Below are 23,192 nucleotides of genomic sequence, written 5' to 3' on the forward strand. Positions count from 1 at the left end.
TTTCCTTGTATCAACTTGTAGCATAAAGCTATTATAGATACTGTATGCTATTTTACTATCTTTCATGTACTATTTTTTCATGTACTATATTTTTCATGTACTAAAATAGTACTATTTACTATTTTACTATTTTTCATTCATACTATTTTATATATGAATAAAATACTGATTGTGAAATGTTTGCCAACATTGGGAAATCTTCCAATTTTGACCACCTGTAATTTTTAAAATCGTCAACAAGGTAAAAATTGTACAACATCAGGATATCTAGAGACCATATACAGAGCTGTTGTGCTACCCCTTTAGTGGCTGTTGCAAAACAGCATTACACACCATTCAGATATTACCTTATTAGATTCTGTCATCAGCTTGTGAAATTAAAACTTTAAAATATATCTGAATAGAATTAAACCTCACCTCAGCTGTTGAGAGGGCAGAAAGAGTTTTTGCTAAACCAAGGCATGAGCTTCCAAGGTGAGCTGGGCTATGATTTCTCATGTAACTTCTCTCAGGGCATAAGTGATTGGTAGTGATGACTTCTGATGACAATTCTGTTACCTCGTTTTATGGCCAGAGCCTCTCTCTTTGTAGCCACTTCAAACAAGCTGGCATAACTTTCAGATAATTGTTTTTTTCACAGAAATGTTGCCAAGTATGCATGTTCTGTTTCTTATGATAATGTGAAGTGCATCTCTCTAAGAAAGGTGACCTTGGTGAGATTTACTCTAGCACAATTGTTGACAATCACAATTTATTTTCATCTTTTGACCAAGATGAAAAAAATTATTAAATGAATGATGAGTATTAAGGGGGGGCTTCAGGCCTATGAAGGGGAACATGACCAACTGTCTTCTGGAATAATACCAGAATCCTTTGGGAGTAGAGCATCTTTTTCACTTTTGATTAAGGAAACTGAAGAGCTAAGGGGGAACTAATATTGTTTACTATGTACCAGATGCTTGTCGATGCTATCTCATTTTGTGCTCCTAGTTACCTTTTTAAAAGTTGATGTTTTTACAAATTTACAGGTGAGGAAACAAAGGTCCAGAAGGGTTAAGTAATTTCCTGGATGTCAGACAGCTAAAAGGTGTTGGGTCGGAATGTCTGGTTTTTAACAGTCCTGAAGTGAGAAGTAGATGTTTCTTTAATATTCCTGTATGAACATCTTTAACCATGAATAGTGATGTATTTGTATGGTTTTTAAATAAAGGACAGTAATATAAAGTAGGAATTATTCTTAGTCATTTCAACAGATTTCCCTTATTTTTACTGCCCAAATAAAGAAGTAGGAAATGCTAGATATAGTAAATGAGTTTATAGTTATTATCATACTCTAGGGAAATATTTATTTCAAATGAGAACTTAACCGTTATTGTGAGATTATAAGTATTTACATTTATTTCCTCATTTCCTAGTTCATAAGACCATAACTGTTTGGGTATGTAATGAGTTAAAAAAATTTTAAATGTTGTTGGCTTTAAGAAACTTTACCTAAGTAACTGACAGACAGTTAAAAACAATACAGCAAGGTGAATAGAAGAGAATAGGTTGTATAAGCCCTGTCATGAGGCTTAAGGTCTAATTAAGATAAACACCTGCATAAACAAATTTAAGTTAATAATGCATACCCCTATCTGGTGGAAGGAGAGTAATTCAGGGATCAGTGTTACATTGGGTTAATCAGTAAAAGCATCCTGTAGAAACTAAGCTTTTTTTCTCTGTAGGAAATAACTATTCATACTCAGTTGTGTGCCTGATTAGAAAGACTGTGCAGCAAGCAGTGACTTCAGTTAGGAAAAGTAAGTGTTAGATCTCATATCTAAAGGAAAAGGTTAACTGTTAGATCCTCGTTGTTCCAAGTGTGGTCACAGGACCTGCAACACTAGTATCACCTTGAGCTTATTAGAAGTAGAGAATCGCAGGCCCCACTCTGAAACTACTGATTCTTAATTTGCATTTTAACAACTGTCCAGGTGATTCCTATGTTTATTAAGGTTTGAGAGGCACTGTGTTAGGTCCTGATCTTGATATGTTCTCTTTGAAATGCAGAAGTTATTTCCTAACTGTTTCCATTTTCTACAGTGACATATTTCGTGTGTACTCAGTTGAAACTTGTCAGGAATGATGCTCAAGTACCTAAACTGCTTTACCTAACCACTACAAATGAGAGCCGAGTGTTTCTTACTGGTGAGCAATTTGTTTATATTTTATTGGAGATGTAATATATTTTCTACTGACTAAGTTAACTTTTACATTAAAACATTTGACCACAAGATAGCTTTATTTTAATTTCCTTAATCATTGCGAGAATGGTTTAACAAAGAATATTTAGCCCATGAAATATATTGCTTCTGAATTATTTATGACTGAAGCAATGATTTTCTGACTCACTGGAGAATTGCTTTGATGTCCTTTGGTTAACTTTTAATTCCTACCTGTTGTAAGGTAGATAATCATAAATTGCTTGATAGATTGAAGACTGTTAAGCCCTATATCACAATATGGATACAATTAACTGTTTTTAAATACTAACTAAAAATATGAATCAGATTTTGGTTCCTGATCTCAAATTTTACTTACATAGCAAGAAGTCTCACTAGTTGTCTACAAGTACATTATTTTTCTCTATTCTTTCTGATAACAGGGTCAAAACAATAAAGATAAAAGGTTCCAAATGAGTAAAGAAATAGTGTGGTGTGTTTACTAAAATACTACCATGTTAATCATTAAGAAATTTGTCAATAGAAGAATCCTAGGAAGGATGTAATACACATATTTGTCAATACTTCCTTTTATAAATACTAACAATATCAGATATAAATGGCACTGTTAAGTATGTTTTAAGAACATGAATTTAAATGCTGACCTATATTATAGGCTATTCAGTTTCAACATGATGCCATACCTTTAGGTGAATACATGATTTAAAAATCAATTTTTAAGAAGATGCCAACCATTTTGATAGTTAGAAAAATCCAGATTATTAGTTTTTTTTGTTATGACTTTTCAGTATCCTATAGATAGCTACACTTTAGTCCACTTAAACTCTAATATGTCTGATTTCCTTCTCAATTTAGGATTGGTTTAGTGTCTGATAATTTTTGTATACATATCAAGTGTAATCTGCTACACAGTGAATAAGTGAACTTGACTTCTTTTCTTGGTGACATAAGAGACTATTGTAATATTAAACTGTTTTTATACAAAAAAATCCTTTAAGTGTATTACAGCAATTTTTTTTCTCATTTTTTGGTTTTACCCTTCTTACAAAAGGTCACAGAGGCCAGCCATACACCAACGATATCAAGGTAAAAAATTTTATTCATTGGATTAAAACAAGGACTGATTCTGAGGAAGTGAGGACTACTGTTATTGGTGGATATTACCCCTATCCACCAGTGCCAGAGACATTTTCGAAGTATAGTAATTCTGTCAAAGGTACTAAGTAATTGCTAGTTATGTATATGTTTATGTGCTATGTATATGTATATCATAATGTGTAACAACACTCACTGATAAAAATTTTGTCTTTATTAAGACCTAAAAATACATGTGGTGACTCCTAAAGGTTAATACTTGGATTTTATTAGATTAGAATAAGGGAGAACATAGATGATGACTAACTGGGCATCATATCTTGATTTAATGTTACTGAGATCAAATCTGACTTTAATAGATCCCAATTCCTATGACATTACATAGAGAGACTAAAGATATCAAAGGAGAAACTGGATAATTTGATGTCAAGATACTGACACTGTATTATGTTACTCTTGTGGAATGATACATATTGGATGTTACACAATTGAGCACTACCTTTAAATAAAAATGACACCAAAATAAATTAGATGCAGAACAAGTACTGATAAAAGGCCTAACATTAATTTATTTTAGAAGAATTAGATATGATGGTTGAAAAGTTTAAAATAAATGCATTCTTTTTTTTTAAGCTGTGGGATAATTGCATGGTTCGGGGGAAAAAAAGAGAAACTTTAAAATACTAACCTATCATCATCTAAATACTGGCATCGTCTTGTACTTCATTATGCCAGCAATACATAGTATATAGTTGTATATATTAAAATATGTGTTTCTGTGCACTTTATAGCTTGAAATATGTAAATTACAATTGACCCTGGAACAACACAGGTTTGAACTATACAGATGCACTTCTATGCAACTTTTTCAGTAAATATACATACAGTACTATAAATGTTTTTTCTTATGATTTTTTAAATAACATTTTCTTTTCTCTAAGTTACTTTATTGTATGTGCTTATCAGCTGTATGTTGTCAATAAGGCTTGTGGTCAACGGTAGTCTATTAGTAAAGTTTTGGGGGAGTCAAAAGTTATACATGGATTTTGGTCTGCATGGGATTTGGTTCCCTTAACTCCCATGTTGTTCAAAGGTCAGCTGTCCATTCAGTATGTAAAATTTCTGTTTAAAATCAAGACTCCAGGCCAGAAAACTGTATCACAGTTTAACTGATAAGTATATTTTGCCTATTTTATAAAAATTACATAAGGGATGATGCCAAGTATAAAAAGAAATCTCACAAATTTAACTTATGTAGCAAGTTTATGATTCCATACTGTAAAATGACATTGCAAATCTAATTCTTATTTTTATTATTTCAGTTCTTTAAAACTTACAGTTTCTTTGGAATTATTCTTTTGCAGTTGAGTCGCTCTTGACAGCTATAAGTGAAGTGAGGAAGGAGATTGAAGACTTGCAGTATAGGGAACAAAAGCGCATTGCAATTCAGGGGATAATTACTGTTATAAAGTATATCCCCCATGCCAGTGCAACTGAAAATGCCTCAGCATCAGAAACGCTTCGGGTATGGTGCCAGAGAATTAATAGTATATCTTTGAAAGCACTGTGATCAAAATTACAATCGGTACCTTGTACGTTTTATTCTGAACTCACATGTATTGACTCTTAATGATGGTAAACCTCAGAAAAAAAAATCATTTATGTTTTTTTGTTTATTTCCTTTTTCTATCATTTATTTTGGAGCAGGCTGAGCTAAAGGTCACAGCCTCTGATATTTCCCAAGGCCCCCAAAACTTGGTGTCTTGTTTTTGCTTTGTGCATAATTGAATCCCATTGTGATTCTCTTTATTTAAATTCCCAGGTGGTATATATGATTATTCCATTCCTTTTGTCCAGGCCAGAGAACTATAGGAACACTTTCACAGGAAGTTTTTACCTTTATATTTGGCATGGCAGTCTCACCCAGATTTTGTAAGAGGTAGCAATGACTTTGGTATGATAAAGGTTCTAGTAGAAAAGGCTACTACTGGAATCTAGGCACAATCAAGACAAATAAGTTAATTTTTTCCCTGAATTTATCTTTGTAAAAATTATTTCTAAGGTTTATATTCATGGAAACAAGTATCTAATTCAATTTTTCAGTTATACAAGCATAAGAAAAACTTTTGTTTATCTTCCTTTAAAAAATGTTTAATACCAGTTGCATTAATTAGGATAAATATAATCCTATCTATAAATTAGCTTTATAAAAAGCACTTTTATGTTGTAAAATGTTGTCATAAATCTTAAGATTATAAAAAATGGGTAAACTAAAATTATAGTCTTTTAAGAAAAATAATTTTTTTAATTAGTTTAAAATGTTTTCTCTGAATTTTTGGTTTTAGAATGCTAACCGACCCTCAACATCCCAAGCAACTAGAAGAGAAAATCAAAGTCAAGAAAGAGATAATAATAAACAATATCAAGATGATGATCCTATGGGCTCTCAGTATTTTCCAGCTACACATGAAAGTTTGAGCCCTACCAAGAAAAAAAGAATTCTGCAAGGGCCATGTGCCAAATTGTAAGTCATTTGTCTTAAGTATACACATAGCATATTAATTTTTTTGGCTTATTTCTACCCTGTAAAATGACCAATTATACTAGAAGTGGTATTAGTTTTCTAGGGCTGCCGAATTCCAAGATCAAGATACTGGCAGAGTGACTTCCTTCTGAGGGCTGTGAGGAAGAATCTGTTCCATGCCTCCCCCCTAGCTTCTGGTGGTTACTGGAAATCTTTGGCATTCCTTGGCTTCTAGAAGCATCACTCCAATCTCTGTCTTCACCTTCACATGGAATTTTCCCCTGTGTGTGTATCTGTGTTCAAATTTTCTCTTCTTGTAAGGACACCAGCCATATTAGATTAGGGACGTACTCTGAAGTACTGATCTACTCCAGTAAGATCGCATCTTAAGCAATTATATCTTCATTGATCCTGTTTCCAAATAAGGTCACATTCTGAGGGTTGTTGAAAGTGTAATTGGTTATATATTAGTCCTACTGGTATTTAGTAGGGACATAATTCAGCCTATAATAGTCTGCCATCTGGTCCCTAAAAATTCATATCCTTTTCACATGTAAAATACATTCAACCCATAATAACATCCCAGAAAGTCTTAAACCATACCACCATCGATTCTGAGTCTAAACTCTCATCTAAGCATCATCTAAATCATATACGGATGAAGTGCAGAGTGATTCATCCTGGGGCAAAATTCTTTGCATCTGTGAGCCTGTGAAACTAGACCTGTTTATCTGTCCAAAACACAACAATGGGACAAACATAGGATAAGCATTCTCATTTCAAAAGGGAGAAATTGGAAGGGAAGGGGGTCATGAGTCACAAGCAAATTGAAAGCCTAGTAGTATCAGGACTTTACCCTCAGGATCATTGTCCCATTTCTTGAAGGATAACACATGATCACAGCTGAATATCTCTTATCAACTCATTTCCTGAATAGAATCCTAGACAGCCCTTTCTTCATTTCATCCTACCTATGTCCCTTTCAGTCCAAGCTAGTAGCATGCCTACTGAGATGATTGATTGGATCCACAAATCACAAACCTAATCTCTTGGGCAAAGGACTGTCCAACAATACCTTTGGCGTTCCCTCCAGAGGAAGCTTTCTAATTTTTTGCAGTATAGATAAGCTGAGAATTTTCCAAATATCAAAGCTCTGGTTCCTTTTTTGTTAATAATTTTATTTTCAATTTCTCTCTCCCTTCTTGTATTTTACTGTAAGCAATAAGGAGAAACGAGGCTGTGCCTTCACCACTTTCTTAGAAATCTCTTCACCTAAATATGCAAGTTCATTGCATACAAGTTTCACCTGCCATTCAGCACAATTCAGCCAAGATTTCTGCCACTTCATAACAAGGATCACCCTTCATCCAGTTTCCAATAACCCATTCCTCATTTCTGTCTGAAACCTAACCAGAAGTACTTCTTACATTCATATTTCTAGCAACATTTTGTTCATAACGATATATGTATTCTCCAAGACAACAAGTTTTCTCTACAGCTCTCTTCCTTCTGAGCCCTCAACAAAGTCTCCTTCAAAATCCATATTTCTACCGACATTGTCTTCAAGAAAATCTAGACTTTTTCTAATATTCACCTCAAAACTCTTTCAGCCTCCAGGTAATACTCAATCCCAAAGCCACTTCCCCATTTTAAATTATTTGTTACAGTAGCACTCCACTGTACTGGTGGTAGTGCTGGTAACCAAAATCTGCATTAATTTTCTAGGGCTGCTATAATGAAGTACTACAAACTGTATGGCTTAAACAATGGAAAAGTACTGTCTCACAGTTCTGTAAGCTGGAAGACCAAGATCAAAGTGTCCACAGGGTCAGTTTGTTTTAAGGACTTTGAGAAGGAATCTACCCCTTGCTTTTCCCCTAGCATCTGTTGGTTTGCTGGCAATCTTTGTCATTCTGTGGCTTGTAGAAATATCACCCCCAATCTGTGTCTATGTCTAAATTCTCCCTTTTCAAAAGGACATCAGATACATTTGATTAGGGGTCTACCCTACCCCAGTATGACTTTAACTTAACTAATTTATATCTTCAGTGAAATTATATCCAAATAAGATTACATTCTGAGGTACTGGCGGTTAGGACTTCAACAGGAAATTTGGAGGAGATACAATTCAACCCATAACAGAAGCCCTCTTACCTGCTACACTCGGCATGGGCTAAGTGACAATGAGTTTAAAAGGAGGAATTACAAACAATACATTTTAAGTATTTTACTTGAATTTAAAATATTACAGCTTACATTTGTTCACCAGTTATCTAAGCATGAATCTTTCCTATATAAAATTCATCTACTATGAATCATAAATGATTAACAGATTTGATTTTTCTAAAGTAGAAGGATAACCAAGACAAAGATTAAGGAAGTTTCCTTCTAATCCTAGCTTTCTAAATTTTTCTCATGAATGTGAGTTGAATTTTGTCAAATGTTTATATTGAATCTGTTGATCTGTTGAGTTTTATTTTCTTTTCATGTAGTTAATTAAATTAATTTTTTGAGTATTGGATCATCCATGCATTCCTAGAATGAGTGTTACTACTTTTTTAAATGTTTAGAATTAATGTTCAATGAAACTATCTGGATCAGAGACTTTTTTGGGAAGATTCTGATTTAATTTTTCTAATAGATTTTAGAATATTAATATTTTCTATTCCTTTATCAGTTTTATTTTTCAAAGAATTTGATATTTACCTCTAGATTGTAATATTTTTGGTATAAAATTATTCATAAGATCTTTTTGTCTTATATTTCTGTACAATCTATATTAATGTCCCCTTTTAACTCCTGATACTTGTAATTTGTGTTTTCTTTTTTTCTGAATCAGTGTTGCTATTCTTTTTCTAGCTACTTGAGCTAGATACTTAAGTCTTTGAATTTTGGCTCTTCTTTTCTAATATATGCATCTAATGCTGTATATTTCTAGGCACTGCTTTAGCTACCTACTACTTCAATTTTCAGGTAATTAAAAACATTTTTTAGTTTTCTGTGTGATTCTTCTTTGACTCATGGGGAAGTGTATAGTTTAATTTCTAGTCACTTGAGGATTTCTAGTTAACTTTTTTGTTATTTACCTCAGCTTATCCACTCTGGAAAGAGAAAATATTGTGGATTATTTTCATCCCTTGAAATGTGTTGACTTTCCTTAAGTTGATCACATGGTCAGTTTTGGTAAATGCTTCATATGTACCTGAAAATAATGTGAATTCTTTCAATGTTGGATACAGTGTTCTATTATGTAAATTAGGTCCAAGGATATCGATTGTGTTGATTATATCTTTTGTATCCTTACTTATTTTCTGTCTGCTTTTTCCATCAACTAATGAGACAGGTGTGTTAACATCTTCCACTATGATTAAAGATATATTTCTCCTGTTCTGTTTTTGTTTAATATATATTGGAAATATGTTAACTGGATACATATTTAGAATTGTGGTATCTTCCTGATAGATTGCTCTCTTTGTTACTATGAAATTTTCTTTATCTCTCACAGTGTTTTCTGCCTCAAAGTCTGCTTTGTCTAATGCTAATATACCTGTAGCAATTGCCTTTTTATTAGGCCTTTAACAGTATATTCCATCCATCTTACTTTGAACCTGTGTCTTCGCATTTAAGGTTGTCACTTTTAAGTAGCATGTAATTGGTTTTTTAATCTTATATAGCAATCTTTGTCTTTTACTTAAACTATTTATTCCCTGTATTAGTGAAATTAGTGATATATTTGGGTTTATATCAATTTTTGTACTGCTTAATCAAATAGTTTTTATTATTCAGTTTCCCTTCTTTTGGTTACATGTTGTTGAGTGGTTGCTCTATAAATTACAGTCTGAACACTTAATTTATTGTAGTTAAATACAAATTATTTTCCTATATTCCTGATAATGCTAGAACCTTAGAACACTTTAACTCCATTTATAACCATTTTAATTATTTTTGACTTGGAGGAATCTAAGATTCAGAAAAGATAAAATATAGCATTTATACATGTGCGTATGTATATTAAGTACTTTTAATTTCTTTGCATGAGACACTTTCTAAGACTTCAATAATATTAATTATAATCCTGTTACGCAGATGAGGGAATGGCATTTTTTAGCATCTGCATGACTTTTATCTAAGGTTGATAAGTTCATGAAAAAGACAAGGTTAGAGTATAACTTCCAGCCTGTGACATAATTCTATACTATTCTGCCCCTACCCAGCATATGCAGTATTCTATTCTTTTAGCTCTTTTCCCTTTCTTCCTCTGTTTATTTTTCTATACTTTTTATCTTTTCACTTTTCATTTCTCTTTTTTTGTTTCCTCAGTTGATACCCATTGACATTGTATACCTCCATTTCTGTCATTTAGCCCCTCACCTTTAAGACATTTATGTCATACAAATTACATATTCCAGTAAAAATCTCCTAAGCCACTTTTTTAAAACTTCTGTACAATATGATAATGCTGTTAGGGTTTTGGAAACTATTTCGTCTAATTTGTTTCAGATGGAAAAAGTCACTTCCTAATCACATCTATTAAAAAGTAGATACATGCTGTTAAAGGATCTCAAGATACATGTAATTTAACTATTTTTTTAGTTAGATTACTTTCACAGTTGATGTTTTCAGCTTTCTAATTTCTGGAGATACCAAATTTTTGATGATTAAAAAAAGGTAAAATTACAACTATAATTATGCCTTTATTTGCTGGGGTTTAAAGGTAAAGAAATGGATGCATTCTTCTTTCACGAAAGCTGCTTCTTTTTAGTTCATTAATATATCTCACTAGCAAAGTAACAAATACTACCATTGTAAGAAAAAAAATCCATTGATAAAATAAGTTGAGCAATATTATGGTGGCATTCAACAATATGACATTTCTGTTTTACTTTATGCTTTTAGTTGTGGAAATAAAACAATAGAAAAATCTCATCACAGGAATATGCTAATAGCCCACAAGATGGAAATCTTTCCTTATAAAAGTAGGCTTCTCCTCAGTTTCAAAATAAGATACTTCCCTTTTCCTCCATTTATTTCAGTTCAATAAAATGTTATTGAGTAGATATTCTATAGAGATACAAAAATAAAGTCTATACTTTTGTAGACCTTATAGCAGCGCTTATAGCAGAATCTGGTGGGAAAGACAGACTCATAAGCCTGTAATTTCAATACAGAGTGATGAATGCTGTGATAGACGTTTATTTCTGGTGCTATGACAGCATGTACAAGGAGCAGTGAGTCTTGACTAGAGATCAAGGATGGCTTCTTTTAGGAAATAATGCTGGAGTTAAATTTTGAAAGAGGAATACGAACTGGAAGGAGCATAAGCCTTGTAGAAAACTTTGAATTGAAGCTAGAGAATTAGGCCAGATGGTTTCCCAGAATATTTGAACAAAGCAACCATGAAAATAGGCCATTGAGCTAATTTTTAAATTTCTGTCCAAAAGAATGAAATATATACACACATATATTATATATATATATATATATATATATATATATATCCATCTTTCATTGAAATTTAACAAAGATAAATACTTCCTTTTGTGGGATTCTCCTTATTAAAAGAATATTTAAATCTACTGAAGTATTTGAATTATGTTATATATGCATGTTTATTCATAATATGAATATATGCTCCTTAATTTTTTAATGCAGTGCTTTAAGAAACTAAACCTATACAATTTCTAAATTTATTGAGTTAGAATAAATTCTGAATGGACCAATTAGTTTTCTTTTCATTCAAGTCTCTTTTTGTAACTATTGGTTATCCTTTTTTTATCTTTTGTAGAATTCCTGTACCTCAGCCAGAAACTTCTGCACAAAGAGGAAATAGACCTGACACACCAAACATTTTCCAACGTATGTTGCTTTGATGATGTTGATTATTATTTTTGAAATCTTTATGGAACATTATTATATACAGATTACTGTTCGCTTTGATTCTGCATTCTCTGTGTCATGCCTATGTTTAGCACGATAGAAGTACTTTAAATAGATATATAGATAGTTGTTTTTCTTTTGTTTTTTATTTATATTAGTTCAGGTCCTTGTCAAAATCCTGGTCCCAACTTTAAAATAATTTGGTATCATCACCAAAGTGGAAGTAAATGTAAACAAACCTATACTTAGCAATTTGTTTATTTGACAGTATGTCCTGTCAGATATACTGTTTTTAATTGCCAGAAGAATAAAGTAGGAAGTTTAAATTTTATTTGAAAATAAATATAGGTAAAGCTTAAATAAATATAGGTAAAGCTTTCTTTGCTATTGGGTTGACTGGTTTGAATATTTGGCTCATTTCTGAAGTAATTTTGTAGGGCAATTTAGTGCCTCAGAGTGATTGGTTTAAATCTGGTCTTATAAGGGCTTATCTCGCTGGACTAGACTTTTTAACACTTTGTCTTTTGTGCTTTTTGAGTTATTCTTTATTTTTTTAATGTTGGTTTATTTTTGAGAGAGAGAGAGAGAAAGAGTGAGAGTGGGGGAAGAGCAGAGAGAGACAGAGACACAGAATCTAAAGCAGGCTCCAAGCTCTGAGCTATCATCACAGAGCCTGATGCGGGGCTCAAACTCACAAGCAATGAGGTCATGACCTGAGCTGAAATCGAACTCTCAACTGACTGAGCTACCCAGGAGCCCCTTGAGTTACTCTTATTTTGCGGTTGATTTCTTGTCAGTCTGGCAGATTAAAAGCCCACGAAAGGATCTGAAGTCTGCATCCCCCCCAAAAATTAAAGCATAGAGAATAAGGGGAAAATCATTATACTATAAATATATGACAAAGCTCAGAGCAAGAATGAAAAATCCTTGGGTGCTAGAAATAAAACATTTTAAATTTAGCAGTGAGTAGGAACTAAAATTAAAACTGCTCTTGGGCATTTCAGAACTAGATAGAGGCCTGAATGATTATAGGCTGAGGTATAATAACTATATGGCAAGGAGAGTCCAGACCACAGGCCTCCTGCATGTGAAGTAGAACTAAAATAAAGTTGGAAGGTTATGAAGGACCAGAGAAAGTATGTCCATTGGTGTGGGGAAGTATCAAGGAGCTTTATTTATCCTCTGGACAATAGTTGGGAAAAAGTCACCTGAGAGAAATTGGAATCTTAGACCTGTGCAACATGGAGGTGTGGTCACAGTTCAGTGGACTATAATGGTGAGGACACTGAGCTAAGGAGTTAACAGTAATATCTGATCTCAAATCAGTGAAACCCTTAAGGTCTTGACAAGGGTAGGTGTGAAACTGCCTCAAAGAGGCATCTTATAACCTAGGGTATTTGGGACTCCCATAGAAAATGTAGAGAATTCATGATTAAAAAAATTACAGATTTGCCAAGAAAATGAACTACTTTGAGGCAATGTGATCAGATGTAATATGTAGGGAAAATTTATAGCCTAGGAACTAGAAATACGAAACCAATCAGAAAGAGGCTTTCAAGTAAATACGTGTTTAAAAGGTTAAAGGAGTGAATAGAAACCATAAGTTATATATTTACAATGGGTTGAAGAGGAAGCAAATGTAGATGAAGAGAGAATTAGTACATTTGGAAGATAGGTACAGAGGAAATCACACCAGAGATAGTTAAAGAGTTTGGCAAGGTAAAAGAAAAGAATAATGTATGTAACCGAACAAAGATCACACTTCCAATATTATTGAAATGTGTGTAATTAATTAGTAAACATCTGGGAAACTGCCATGGTGGATAGGGTGAGAAGGTTCAATTTATATCTAATAAAAGTTCCAGGAAGACAGAATAATCAAGAAGAATCAATATTTGAAGGATACATTTTCAAAATTAAGGATTATACATTAATCATTAGGTTGAAGGATCACAATGAATCCTGAGCAGAAGAATTAAATTCATATGCAGATGCATCGTAGTGAACCTGCACTGCATCACAGATAGTAAATATCTTAAAAACTGCCAGAAAGAGGGGCGCCTGGGTGGCTCAGTCAGTTAAGCGGTTAAGCGTCTGACTTCAGCTCAGGTCATGATCTTATGACTTGTGAGTTTGAGCCCCATGTCGGGCTCTATGCTGACAGCTCAGAACCTGGAGCCTACTTTACATTCTCTGTCTCTGTCTCTGTCTCTCTCTGCCTGTTCCCTGCTCGCTCACTCTCTCAGATATAAAAATTAAAAAAAATTTAAATCTTAAATTGCCAGAAAGAAAACACATATTCATCTACAAAAGAAATATAATTAGACTGGAAGATTTCTTACCAGCAACATAGATGCCTTAGATAATGGAAAATGTCTTTAAAATCTTGAAAGAAAATGTTTTCCAACCTAGAATTCTATGTCTATCTAAACAAACTTTGAGGGTGAAATATATATACTTCTAGATATTCAGAGACTGTGAGAGTTATTACTCATATTGTCTCAATGAGAGTTACTAAAGAATTAAAATAAACCAAGTAAGTATCAAAATGCAAGAAGAAATTATGAGGAAAGAAGTTGGTGAAATATTGGTAAATATAACTAAAAATAGGCAGTAAAAATTAATAACTATGGTAAATAATTTCATGGGATTTGAAACAAAGTAAAACTAAAATACTATTTAAAATAAGATAGGTGGGAAGATGAGAAAGCATTGTTAGGTCATTTTATCTTTATGGAGAAAGGAAGTGATTGGTGAACTGTAGGCTTTGTAATTTCAAACATGAGAGTTAAATTTTTAAGGGCATGCTGAAAGAATAGGTATAGGGGGTATAGCTTTCGAAGCAGCACAGAAAAAAAGGGGAATTGTGAAAATTTGATCAGGACAATGGAAGGTAGGAAAGAAGGAAAGAAAACACATGATTAAGAAAAACCACAAAATTATATAGCACAAATAATTCCAAATACATCAACAATTTCAACAAATGAAAACATGTTAAGCTTTCATGCATCAGTTTTAAAAATTAATCTAGTTATATGCTGCATATAAGAGACACACTTGGGGCACCTGGGTGACTCAGTCGGTTGAGCATCTGACTTGATTTCAGCTCAGGTAATGATCTCACAGTTCATGAAATTGAGCCCCGCATCAGGCTCTGCAGAGCCTGCTTGGGATTCTCTCTCTCCCTCTCTCTCTTTCTGCCCCTCCCCTCCCCATGCATGAGCTCTTTTTTCTCAAAATAAACTTATATATATAATATATATATATAATATATACATATATATTATATATATATATATTATATAAACATATATATTCTCAATTTTGATGTTTTCACTGAAAAATAATAAAAATGTAAACTTCGTAGTTTATATAGAAGTAAAATGTATGACCACAAGATCTCAGAGGCAAGAGGGGATATGGAGATAATACTGTTATGAAGTACTTACACTGTATGCATGAAGTGGCATAACATTGCTTGGATATAATAAGTTAAAGTTGTATGTTATAAACCCTATAGCAACCACTAAAAAAGGGCATTGCTAATAAGTCAATGTTAGAGCTAAATGGAATTATTTTTTAATATATTCAATCCAAGAGAAGGCAGGACAAGAGAAAAAGGGACATAAAGAAGAAATTTGTCAAATAGAAAAAAATAGCAAAATAACAAATTTAAGCCTTGTATTGTTAATTACATTAAACTAAATAGTATGAACACCCCAATAAAGAAGCAGAGATTATCATATTGGATGAAAAAGTAAGAGCCAGCTATATACTATCTAAAAGAGACCCACTTTAAATTTAAAGATGCAATATAAAAAGATGGAAAATATATATATAGCATGAAAAAGAAAACTGGAGTGGCTGTATTTACCAAAGTAGATTTCAGAGCAGGGAATAAAGAAGAATATTATACTGTTTACAATTGTCGAGGAAAACATGCCAATCCTAAATGTGTAGATACCTTACAATAAAGCTTCTAGGTAAATGGCAACTGACAAATTGAATGGAGAAACAGACAAATCCACAATTATGTTTAAGGACTTTAACATCCCTTTCCCAAGAATTGATAGGAAAAACTAGACAGTAAATCAGTAAGAATATATAACATTATCAACCAACTTGACGTTATATTTATAGAACACTCTACCTAATAATGGCAGAATACATATTCTTTTCAAGTACACATGGAACATTTACCAAGATTAACCATACTGTGGCCATAAAAAAAGTTTCAATATGTTTAAAGGAATCTAATGGTATGTTAACTAACTTATATTTAAATAAAATTTTAAAAAAATCTAATGGAGAAAATCAAACCCAAATTAAACAGATGGAAAATCTATATGTCACCAATTCCAAGATATCCATTTTTGCATATTTTAACATCTCTGATACTGGGATGCACATTCCAAAATGAATTATACATCATTATTTAATTAGCAATCTATTTTTTTAGTGGCACATGAAATAATGACGTGTTTTAAAATTTGAAGCATTTTATTGTATTTTTAAATATTTTATTTTTAAGTAATTCAAATCCCAAAATCAAGAGTCACATGTTCTACTGACTGAGCCAGCCAGGCACCCCTATACCATTTTAGAGTCAGTAAGATATGAGAATAAAATTACAAACAAATTAGTGAAATATAAAACAAAAAAGAGAATAGTGGAACCTAAAGCTGGTTCTCTTAAGAGATTTACACAGTAGAGAAATCTCTAGCAATACTGACCAAGAATAAAAAAGAAAACTACAGGGGCGCCTGGGTGGCTCAGTTGGTTAAGCGTCCGACTTCAGCTCAGGTCATGATCTCACAGTCCGTGAGTTCGAGCCCCGCGTCGGGCTCTGGGCTGATGGCTCAGAGCCTGGAGCCTGCTTCCAATTCTGTCTCCCTCTCTCTCTGCCCCTCCCCCGTTCACGCTCTGTCTCTCTCTGTCTCAAAAATAAATAAAAATTTAAAAAACATTTAAAAAAGAAAACTACAAATGAACAGTTGTAGTAATGAAAGAGTATAAAACTTATAACTGTTTTTAAAACTACAAGAGGGTATTATAATTTAATTTGTACACATTTCTAAGAACGTCCAAAGCCAAACTATTTATTTTTCATAGATACATATATAGGAATCTATTCTGGAATGGAAAGATATATAGGTAATTAATGACATTAGTTGTCTCTAGGGGAGGAAAGAAGAGAATGTGGCCAGGAAGGGTAAAGAAAGGTGATTTAAAACTCATCTTAAGTGTTCTGTTTATTTTATTATTTTATTTTATCTGAAGCATCCTGATGTGAGCAAACCAAATTCAAATAGTTTATGAGACCATGGAAAAATTTGACCACAATATTTGATAATACATTAAAATTATTATTATTAATAGTGTTATGATATCATGTTTTTTAAGAAGTCCTTTAAAGATACACGTTGAATTATTTATGGGTAAAATGATATCTCAAAGATTTGCTTTAAAAAGAACAGTAGGTTTGGGAGTAGCATAGAATATACATGAAAGAAGGGTGGCCATGTGGTGATAAATGTTAAAACTGGATGGTAGAATCATGGGGATTCGCTGTACTCTCCTACCTACTGTTGATGTTTTAAAACTTATACAGTAAAATACATGACAGTATTTGAAGCAAAGATGGCAAAATAGAAGTCTGAAAATGTGAATTCTGGGTGTTGGATATACTGGTATTTACTATGGTATTCTATGTATTTTTCCAATTTTTCTGTCTAAAAAAATAAAAGATAAGTTTAAAACACTAGAGTATACAGGTGATACTTGAACTAATTCTTAAAAGATGAATAGAGGTTTGTCAAATTAGCTAAGTGTATATAAGCCTACAAGAGTTTTAGCATAGGTACAAAGATAAGACATTTCATAGAAATCTCATGGAACCACCAACTGTTGTGGTGTTGCTAGAGTATAAAGTGTAAGACAGGGAGTAGTCTAATGGCTGAAGAAATATGAAAGATCGACATTAATGGAGGACCTAGTATGCCATATGAAGAAACTTGGATTTATTCTCTAGTCACTAAGGGAGAGATTTTGGAAAACATTAAGAGGCAGTATGGCATAATTTGATTTGCATTTTATTTTATTTAACATAAGTAAATGGTAAGTTTTATTTTTTTCATTTTTTTTAATATGAAACTTATTGTCAAATTGGTTTCCATACAACACCCGGTGTTTACCCCAAAAGGTGCCCTCCTCAATACCCTACACCCACCCTCCCCTCCCTCCCACGCCCCATCAACCCTCAGTTTCTTCTCAGTTTTTAAGAGTCTCTTATGCTTTGGCTCTCTCCCTCTCTAACCTCTTTTTTTTTCTTCCCCTCCCCCATGGACGTCTGTTAACTTTCTCAGGATCCACATAAGAGTGAAAACATACGGTATCTGTCTTTCTCTCTATGACTTATTTCACTTAACACTCTCCAGTTCCATCCACGTTACTACAAAGGGCCATATTTCATCCTTTCTCATTGCCACGTAGTATTCCATTGTGTATATAAACCACAATTTCTTGATCCATTCATCAGATGATGGACATTTAGGCTCTTTCCATAATTTGGCTATTGTTGAGAGTGCTGCTATACACATTGGGGTACAAGTGCCCCTATGCATCAGCACTCCTGTATCCCTTGGGTAAATTCCTAACAGTGCTATTGCTGGGTCATAGGGTAGGTCTATTTTTAATTTTTTGAGGACCCTCCACACTGTTTTCCAGAGCGGCTGCACCAGTTTGCATTCCCACCAACAGTGCAAGAGGGTTCCCGTTTCTCCACATCCTCTCCAGCATCTATAGTCTCCTGATTTGTTCATTTTAGCTACTCTGACTGGTGTGAGGTGATATCTGAGTGTGGTTTTGATTTGTATTTCCCTGATGAAGAGCGACGTTGAGCATCTTTTCATGTGCCTGTTGGCCATCTAGATGTCTTCTTTAGAGAAGTGTCTATTCATGTTTTCTGCCCATTTCTTCACTGGATTATTTGTTTTTTGGGTGTGGAGTTTGGTGAGCTCTTTGAGATTTTGGATACTAGCCCTTTGTCCGATATGTCATTTGCAAATATCTTTTCCCATTCCGTTGGTTGCCTTTTAGTTTTGTTGGTTGTTTCCTTTGCTGTGCAGAAGCTTTTTATCTTCATGAGGTCCCAATATTTCATTTTTGCTTTTAATTCCCTTGCCTTTGGGGATGTGGCAAGTAAGAAATTGCTGTAGCTGAGGTCAGAGGTCTTTTCCTGCTTTCTCCTCTAGGGTTTTGATGGTTTCCTGCCTCACATTCAGGTCCTTTATCCATTTTGAGTTTGTTTTTGTGAATGGTGTAAGGAAGTGGTCTAGTCTCATCCTTCTGCATGTTGCTGACCAGTTCTCCCAGCACCATTTGTTAAAGACACTGTCTTTTTTCCATTGGATACTCTTTCCTGCTTTGTCAAAGATTAGTTGGCCATACTCTTGTGGGTCTAGTTCTGGGGTTTCTATTCTATTCCATTGGTGTATGTGTCTGTTTTTGTGCCAATACCATGCTGTCTTGATGATGACAGCTTTGTAGTAGAGGCTAAAGTCTGGGATTGTGATGCCTCCTGCTTTGGTCTTCTTCTTCAAAATGACTTAGGCTGTTCGGGGCCTTTTGTGGTTCCATATGAATTTTAGGATTGTGTGTTCTAGTTTCGAGAAGAATGCTGGTGCAATTTTGATTGAGATTGCATTGAATGCGTAGATAGCTTTGGGTAGTATTGACATTTTAACAATACTTATTCTTCCGACCCATGAGCACGGAATGTTTTTCCATTTCTTTTTATCTTCTTCAATTTCCTTCATGAGCTTTCTATGCTTTTCAGCATACAGATCTTTTACATCTTTGGTTAGGTTTATTCCTAGGTATTTTATGCTTCTTGGTGCAGTTGTGAAAGGGATCAGTTTCTTTATTTGTCTTTCTGCTGCTTCATTATTAGTGGATAAGAATGCAACTGATTTCTGTACATGGATTTTGTATCCTGCGACTTTGCTGAATTCATGTATCAGTTCTAGCAGGCTTTTGGTGGAGTCTATCGGATTTTCCATATATAATATCATGTCATCTGCAAAAAGTGAAAGCTTGACTTCATCTTTGCCAATTTTGATGCCTTGGATTTCCTTTTGTTGTCTCATTGCTGATGCTACAACTTCCAACACTATGTGAAACAATAGCGGTGAGAGTGGACATCCTGTCGTGTTCCTGATCTCAGGGGGAAAGCTCTCAGTTTTTCCCCATTGAGAATGATACTAGCTGTGGGCTTCTCATAAATAGCTTTTATGATGTTTAAGTATGTTGCTTCTATACCGACTTTCTCGAGGGTGTTTATTACGAAAGGATGCTGAATTTTGTCAAATGCTTTTTCTGCATCGATTGACAGGATCATATAGTTCTTATCTTTTCTTTTATTAATGTGATGTATCACATTGATTGATTTGCGAGTGTTGAACCAGCCCTGCAGCCCAGGAATGAATCCCACTTGATCATGGTGAATAATTCTTTTTATATGCCGTTGAATTCGATTTGCTAGTATCTTATTGAGAATTTTTGCATTCATATTCATCAGGGATATTGGCCTGTAGTTCTCTTTTTTTACTGGGTCTCTGTCTGGTTTAGGAACCAAAGTAATACTGGCTTCCTAGAATGAGTCTGGAAGTTTTCCTTCCCTTTCTATTTCTTGGAATAGCTTGAGAAGGATAGGTATTATCTCTGCTTTAAACGTCTGGTAGAACTCCCCTGGGAAGCCATCTGGTCCTGGACTCTTAATGGTTGGGAGATTTTTGATAACCGATTCAATTTCTTCGCTGGTTATGGGTCTGTTCAAGCTTTCTATTTCCTCCTGATTGAGTTTTGGAAGAGTGTGGGTGTTTAGGAATTTGTCCATTTCTTCCAGGTTGTCCAGTTTGTTGACATATAATTTTTCATAGTATTCCCTGATCATTGCTTGTATTTCTGAGGGATTGGTTGTAATAATTCCATTTTCAGTCATGATTTTATCTATTTGGGTCATCTTCCTTTTCTTTTTGAGAAGCCTGGCTAGAGGTTTATCAATTTTGTTTCTTTTTCAAAAAACCAACTCTTGGTTTCATTGATCTGCTCTACAGTTTTGTTAGATTCTATATTGTTTATTTCTGCTCTGATCTTTATTATTTCTCTTCTTCTGCTGGGTTTGGGGTGTCTTTGCTGCTTTGATTCTATTTCCTTTAGGTGTGCTGCTAGATTTTGTATTTGGGATGTTTCTTGTTTCTTGAGATAGGCCTGGATTGCAATGTATTTTCCTCTCAGGACTCCCTTCGCTGTATCCCAAAGCATTTGGATTATTGTATTTTCATTTTCATTTGTTTCCATATATTTCTTAATTTCTTCTCTAATTGCCTGGTTGACCCATTCATTCTTTAGTATGGTGTTCTTTAACCTCCATGCTTTTGGAGGTGTTCCAGACTTTTTCCTGTGGTTGATTTCAAGCTTCATAGAATTGTGGTCTGAATGTATGCATGGTATGATCTCAATTCTTGTATAATTATGAAAGGCTGTTTTGTGACCCAGTATGTGATCTATCTTGGAGAATGTTCCATGTGCACTCGAGAAGAAAGTACATTCTGTTGCTTTGGGATGCAGAGTTCTAAATATATCTGTCAAGTCCATCTGATCCAATGTCTCATTCAGGGCCCTTGTTTCTTTATTGATCCTGTGTCTAGATGATCTATCCACTGTTGTAAGTGGAGTATTAAAGTCCCCTGCAGTTACCACATTCTTATCAATAAGGTTGCTTATGTTTGCGTGTAATTGTTTTATATATTTGGGAGCTCCCGTATTCGGCACATAGACATTTATAATTGTTAGCTCTTCCTGGTGGATAGACCCTGCAATTATTACATAATGCCCTTCTTCATCTCTTGTTATAGCCTTTAATATAAAGTCTAGTTTGTCTTATGTAAGTATGGCTACTCCAGCTTTCTTTTGACTTCCAGTAGCATGATAGATAGTTCTCCATCCCCTTACTTTCAATCTGAAAGTGTCCTCAGTTCTAAAATAAGTCTCTTGTAGACAGCAAATAGATGGGTCTTGTTTTTTTTTTTTTTAACCATTCTGATACCCTGTGTCTTCTGGTTGGAGCATTTAGTCCATTTACATTCAGTGTTATTATAGAAAGATATGGGTTTAGAGTCATTGTGATGTCTGTAGGTTTCATGGTTGTAGTGATGTCTCTGGTACTTTGTCTCACAGGATCCCCCTTAGGACCTCTTGTAGGGCTGGTTTAGTGGTGACGAATTCCTTCAGTTTTTGTTTGTTTGGGGAAACCTTTATTTCTTCTATTCTGAATGACAGACTTGCTGAATAGAGGATTATCGGCTGCATATATTTTCTGTTCATCACATTGAAGATTTCCTGCCATTCCTTTCTGGCCTGCCAAGTTTCAGTAGATAAATCCATCATGAGTCTTATCGGTCTCCCTTTATATGTTAGAGCATGTTTATTCCTAGCTGCTTTCAGAATTTTCTCTTTATCCTTGTATTTTGCCAGTTTGACTATGATATGTTGTGCAGAAGATCGATTCAAGTTAGTTGAGTTCTGAAGGGAGTTCTCTGTGCCTCTTGGATTTCAGTGCCTTTTTCCTTCCCCAGATCCGGGAAGTTCTCAGCTATTATTTCTTCAAGTACACCTTCAGCACCTTTCCCTCTCTCTTCCTCCTCTGGAATACCAATTATGCGTAGATTATTATGTTTATTTGTGTCACTTAGTTCTCTAATTCTCCCCTCATACTCCTGGATTTTTTTTATCTCTCTTTTTCTCATCTTCCTCTTTTTCCATAACTTTATCTTCTAGTTCACCTATTCTCTCCTCTGCCTCTTCAATCCAAGCTGTGGTTGCCTCCGTTTTATTTTGCAGCTCATTTCTAGCATTTTTTAGCTCTTCCTGACTGTTTCTTAGTCCCTTGATCTCTGTAGTAATAGATTCTCTGCTGTCCTCTATACTTTTTTCAAGCCCAGCGATTAATTTTATAACTATTATTTTAAATTCATTTTCTGTTACATTGCTTAAATCATTTTTGATTAGTTCGTTAGCTGTCGTTACTTCCTGGAGTTTCTTTTGAGGAGAATTCGTCCGTTTCGTCATCTTGGATAGTCCCTGGAGTGGCGCAGAACTGCAGGGCTCTTCCTCTGTGCTGTCTGGAGTTACTTGCGTTGGTGGGCGGGACTTCAGTCAGACCTGATGTCTGGCCCCAGCCCACCACTGGGGCCACAGTCAGACTGGTGTGTACCTTATCTTCCCCTCTCCGAGGGGCAGGACTCACTGTGGAGTGGTATTGCCCCTGTTTGGGCTACTTGCGCACTGACAGGCTTGTGGTGCTGCTTCGATGGGATCTGGCGTATTAGCTAGGGTGGATCCGCACGGTGCACAGGGGCAGAAGGGGCAGACTCAGCTCGCTTTGCCTTCTGTGGTCTGCTTCGGGAGAGGCC

The 23,192-nt window shown here is 34.4% G+C and overlaps 1 protein-coding gene across 1 annotated transcript in view; it reads left to right on the forward strand.

Moving 5' to 3' along the window:
* Positions 1-23,192, forward strand: part of RADX (RPA1 related single stranded DNA binding protein, X-linked) — a 96,476-nt gene that overhangs the window by 26,474 nt on the left and 46,810 nt on the right. The window contains exons 7-11 of the mRNA XM_027054891.2: positions 2,083-2,187; positions 3,274-3,438; positions 4,682-4,842; positions 5,663-5,841; positions 11,627-11,697. Of these exons, the coding sequence (XP_026910692.1) occupies positions 2,083-2,187; positions 3,274-3,438; positions 4,682-4,842; positions 5,663-5,841; positions 11,627-11,697 (681 nt within the window). The remainder of the gene's footprint in view (positions 1-2,082; positions 2,188-3,273; positions 3,439-4,681; positions 4,843-5,662; positions 5,842-11,626; positions 11,698-23,192) is intronic.

This window comes from Acinonyx jubatus, chromosome X (genome assembly GCF_027475565.1).
Source record: "Acinonyx jubatus isolate Ajub_Pintada_27869175 chromosome X, VMU_Ajub_asm_v1.0, whole genome shotgun sequence".
Classification (NCBI taxonomy): domain Eukaryota; kingdom Metazoa; phylum Chordata; class Mammalia; order Carnivora; family Felidae; genus Acinonyx; species Acinonyx jubatus.